General features: G+C 21.2%; 1 protein-coding gene across 2 annotated transcripts in view; it reads left to right on the top strand.

Annotated features, from left to right (window-relative positions):
• Positions 1 to 6,000, top strand: part of LOC136091207 (ammonium transporter Rh type C-like) — a 58,881-nt gene that overhangs the window by 25,414 nt on the left and 27,467 nt on the right. For both annotated transcript variants that reach the window (XM_065818276.1, XM_065818277.1), the window contains exons 5-7: positions 1 to 106; positions 495 to 632; positions 707 to 840. The exon at positions 1 to 106 is cut by the window's left edge and continues 64 nt beyond it. In XM_065818276.1, coding sequence (XP_065674348.1) covers positions 1 to 106; positions 495 to 632; positions 707 to 840 — 378 coding nt within the window. The remainder of the gene's footprint in view (positions 107 to 494; positions 633 to 706; positions 841 to 6,000) is intronic.

Here is a 6,000-nt window from a genome sequence, read left to right as displayed (position 1 = left end):
GCGACAGCACAGAGCTGTTGTGAACACATACTATTCCTTAACAGCATGTGTTACAAGTGTTTTTGTTGTGTCTTCTCTTGTCAACAAAAAGTTTAAGTTTAATATGGTGGGTTACCTTAGCATTTTTATTTTGTTTTGAAATACTAAAATAGTATTAAATAGGGTTGAAGGATTGAACCAATTAAGCTCAACAAAAACTATAATGAGAAATGTTAACAAGGTTGTTAACATTTTCTTATCATTGTATTTGTGGTGTTTAATTTGTTATTTAAAGTAGTTTTATATTAGCCTCATAAAAGTAAGGATTTTTATTTAAAAAAATAAATAAATTAATAGTAATGATTAAAATAAAAAGTATTGTTTTTATCAAAGTAACCTAACATGAAAATGATTATAAATTTGAAAAGAATCTTTTTCAAATTTATATAAAAGCTTTATAAACTGCTCTAACAATTTAAATTGATAAAGTTTAATTAACAGCTTTTTTTTTCAAGGTGCACATTCAAAATGCTACAATTGCAGGCGGAGTGGCAGTCGGAACATGTGCTGATCTTAAGATTGAACCATGGGGAGCAATTTTAATAGGAATACTTGCTGGTGCCATTAGCGTTTTAGGATTTACATATATTACGGTAACATTTTAAGTTGTATCAGTTGTAAGACAATGTTACTCTGGCATATTTTTTAATGTACATACTTTAATTAGCCATTCTTGAACCGAAGAGTTGTTCATGATACATGTGGTGTTCAGAATTTGCATGGAATGCCAGGTTGGATTGGTGGCATTACAGGAGCAATTGCTGCTGCTAGCATCCCAAAATCTTATTATAATCCTGATGAGTAAGTTATTAATAGCAACAATAATAGTAAATGTGTATGATATTTTATTACTTAATATTATATTACTTTTAATACTTAATATTATAAATATAGTAGTATCATATTAAGTATTTAATAACTTAATATAATAGCGTATTAAATACTTAATATTATGTTATTATTTTTAAATGCTTTAAAAAAAAAATGTCAAAACAACTTTCATTTTATTTTTAGTTCCCTTTTATTAACAATTTCTTCAAGTTTATACATTTTTTTATAATTAAACAAAGTTTAACAAACTAAACAAACAAAATTTACTATTTTGTATTAATGGATAACAGTTTACAGTCATAAGGTCATTGCATATTAGTTATCATTAAGTTGCGTACACTTTGCAAATGCATGAAAAACTGTTTTGAATTAATAAAAAATTGATAAAATTCAATGAGCATCTTTGCTATATATATATATATATATATATATATATATATATATATATATATATATATATATATATATATATATATATATATATATATATATATATATATATATATATATATATATATATATATATATATATATATATATATATATATATATATATATATATATAATATATATATATATATAATATATATATATATATTATATATATATATATATATATTATATATATATATATTATATATATATATATATATATATATATATATATATATATAATATATATATATATAATATATATATATATATATATATATATTATATATATATATATGTATTATATATATATATATATATATATATATATATATATATATATATATATATATTATATATATATATATATATATATATATATATATATATATATATATAATATATATATATATATAATATATATATATATAATATATATATATATATATATATATATATATTATATATATATATATAATATATATATATATATATATATATATATTATATATATATATATATTATATATATATATATATATATTATATATATATATATATATATATATATATATATATATATATATATATATATATATATATATATATATATATATATATATATATATATATATATATATATAGCAAAGATGCTCATTGAATTTTATCAATTTTTTGATAAAATTCAATGAGCATCTTTGCTATATATATATATATATATATATATATATATATATATATATATATATATATATATATATATATATATATATATATATATATATATATATATATATATATATATATATATATATATATATATATATATATATATATATATATATATATATATAATTTATATATATATATATATAATATATATATATATATATATATATATATATATATATATATATATATATATATATATATATATATATATATATATATATATATATATATATATATATATATATATATATATATAGCAAAGATGCTCATTGAATTTTATCAATTTTTTGATAAAATTCAATGAGCATCTTTGCTATATATATATATATATATATATATATATATATATATATATATATATATATATATATATATATATATATATATATATATATATATATATATATATATATATATATATATATATATATATATATATATATATATATATATATATATATATATATATATATATATATACAGTTTTCAAATGTATATATATATGAACAGCACAATAATAATTAATCTTGTAGAAAATCACTAAACAAAAACTTTTCATTTAACACTGTGTTTTGTCAATAAAGAATCATGAGAAATACATGATCAAATTAATAAAACTTCATTTTATATCAAAAATTAATTTGCAGGAAGTCGTAAAAGGTCTTGACTACTGTAAGTTTTCACACATTTATGGAATATACAGGCTAGAGCGGGTATAATTAAAAAAAAAAAAAAAGCAGCATATTATGTAGGGTTTCTACATATTTTTTATTTTTTTAAACATCTTCGCTTCCAACAAGGCTGCAAGGAACCACTAATTAGAGTTGGAAGTTACTGGAAGAGAAAAGATGAACATTTAAAGAACCACTACTGCCAGTTTCAAATATTAAATAGAGAATTTTATTAGCAATGCAGCAAGAAGTTCCATTATCAGGTGTTATATGATCTATATAGCTGCTTGTTGGTTCTGTAACTATTGTGATGTATTCTTCTTTAACTGTTCCTGTAGCTGTTATTGTATTGTTTTTTCTTCCATCAAAGCCTATACATTGTAATTTCAAATTTTCACATTTTCTCCCAATTACATTTTTTTTGTTTAACACGAAGTCTTTCTCATTCAATTTTTTGTCTATCATGCATATTTGATTCATTTAGTATTCCCATGTCTTCTAAAGCAGCATTAAGAATAGCAGCAGTTGCTCTGCATTTGAACTGAAATGATCTGCCACCAGTTCATCGTAAAAAATTCTATTTTAATTACATTTGTTTAAGAAACTATTAGATTCATAATGTTTGTCATTTTCATCATTAGATGCATCCAATTCGATACATTCCTCAGATTCATACAAATCATCATAATGTAAATATCATCAGTAATGCGATTCATCTCTTTCTCTACGTTTTTATGTGTATTTAACTGGTGTTGCCTTGTTACAAGTTTATTTTTTCATGTTTCAGTGTTTCAGTAGTATCAAGTAGATGTGTAAGTATGATCAAGTGGTCCAAGTTCATTTTCGTGTTGCTTTTGTTTAACAAACGCATCTCATTTTATTCATCCTATTCTATATTTATTGGCACTTTAAAAGTTGCATTTCTCTCTTTCTACTCCTGCATCATAACAATTGCAAACTTATATCAAACATTTTGTCATAAGCTTTCAATTTAGCATAAAAATTATCATTTCTTCTGTCAGCATCCAATTTAAATTTTATTTAAATAGGATGCTTTTGCCATTGTTCTACATACTTTTGAGAAAGTTCCAATTCTAATTCTAATTCTAATTCTTCCTGTTTCTGATTTTTGTAAAACTAAAGTTGCGTCATATGTTTTCAATTTGTCTAGTAACTTTAGAACCTTGCCCAAATGTTAAGTTGTCAGTATTATTGTGAGTGTGAAATGCTGCTATATACGATTTGCTTTTTATTAATTATATACTACTTTAAATTACTAAGACATTTATACTATAAAATATATACCAAATATAGAGGCTAAAAAGAATTTAATAAAATATTATTAGAATTTACTGTAACTTGTACTGATTATTCCAAAATAACATAAATTTTATTACAGCAAAATAATATTGTTAAAATTAGTATGGGGTTCAAAATTCTATTTTAAAATTGTAAAATAAACTTAAAACTTAAAAGTTTCATGAATTAAATAAAATTTAAATGGAAAAATTTTAAAATTTTTTATTTTGTGCAAAAATTTGTGCAACCCCTAGGGGTTTGTGTAATTTTTTAAAATATAATTTATATAATTTTTTATACCAATTCATAAACACTACATAGTGCTGCTTCTCAAAATTAAAAAAAAAGTATGGTTATGACCTGCCCTAATGTTGACACTATTACAAAAAGAATTCTTTAGAATTGATTACTTCTGCTTTTTTATAAAAATATTTTTTTATAGAAAAGGTTTAATGTAATTATACAAGCTCACTTATTTTTATAGCTTTTTAGGATTTTTTGTTTAATAAACATTCTTTGGTTCGCATGTGTAGTTATTTCAAATTTTTCTTGAAGGCATAGCAAGCATTTTTTGGAAATATTGTTATATACAGGTACTGTTTTAAGGATGGACCAATTCATTATAAAATCATTAATATTTTTATCTTTGAATTCCCGTATGTATTTTGACAGCATGGAGTCTTTTGAATTTTTATTTTTAAAGGACTGCTTATAACTGACAAAGCAATTTTTCCATTCACCCTCTGTTAAGCCAATGTATTGTTTATCAGGTACATTCTTTGAGGAAACAACACATTTATATACCACAAATTTACAGCAGGAAAGTAAAGCAGGGATGTCTTTACAAATAGAATTTTATAATATCTTTCATGTAAATATTTATATATTATCTTTCATATAAAGCATAATTTCATATCTTTTATATAAATTTTAATATTATATAATATCTTTCATGTATGCTTATGAAAATTAATTTCTTGTGTATATTAAACTTACAGTATATTTGACATTGCCTCTTTGTTTTTATATGTGGCAACAGGTCTTTGGATATAATATATGAACACATACATATATGTATGCATATATGTATGTTAGACCATTTCAAAATTGTATATAAAAAGAAAAATTTTTGAACTTTATTTGGGCTACTCTTTGATTTCATGTGGTTTGTGGTCAGGAAAATTAATTCAAATTTGTAAACTTAAATAATGTGTTTTAGGGACAGCTCAATTAACTTTACTTTTTAACAGGTCCCTATTATTTTGAAAAAAGAAGTTTTTTTAAAAGTATAGACCTACTTTTAAGAAACTTTTTTTTTTTTAAGTTTAGGACCCTATTGAAAAGTAAACTTAATTGAGCTGTTACTAAATATTGGAATAATGCTTTTAAACTTTAATGATTTACTTTTTTTCATCAATTAACAGCATTTAAACATCTAGCCACTTAATTATTAAAAAATATTTTTTTTGAACTGGTCTAATGTATGTATATTGTATATGTATATATATATATATATATATATATATATATATATATATATATATATATATATATATATATATATATATAAATCTATAGTTTGTTGTCTTTGGGAGGAGCGGAAGGAAAAAAGTGATTCTTACGCCAACACATACGTCACTTTTAATTACTTTTGACTTTCGTCCATCATTTGCGTGTTGGACGAAAGTAAAAACCATTGATTTAATTACAAATAAATCGTTTTTTAAAAAAACCACAAAAACGCAAATTTAATTGACCAGAATGTTTTAAAAACATTCTGAATGTTTTTAACAATATAAACAATGTTTTTATTTTTATTTTTTTTAATGAAATGTTTTTATTTTTAATTTTTTTAATAAAGTATTTTTATTTTTATTTTTTTTTACTGTAAATCATGCGCAGAGTGTTGCTACATCGACTATCTTATAGCCTGACTCGCAAGGGAGTGCTGCTACATCGACTGACAAATAGCCTGACTCCCAAGGGAGTGCTGCTAC

The sequence above is a fragment of the Hydra vulgaris genome, chromosome 14 (assembly GCF_038396675.1).
Source record: "Hydra vulgaris chromosome 14, alternate assembly HydraT2T_AEP".
In the NCBI taxonomy this organism is placed as follows: domain Eukaryota; kingdom Metazoa; phylum Cnidaria; class Hydrozoa; order Anthoathecata; family Hydridae; genus Hydra; species Hydra vulgaris.
Note: the sequence above shows the minus strand (reverse complement) of the source record. Positions and strands in the feature narration are given on the sequence as shown.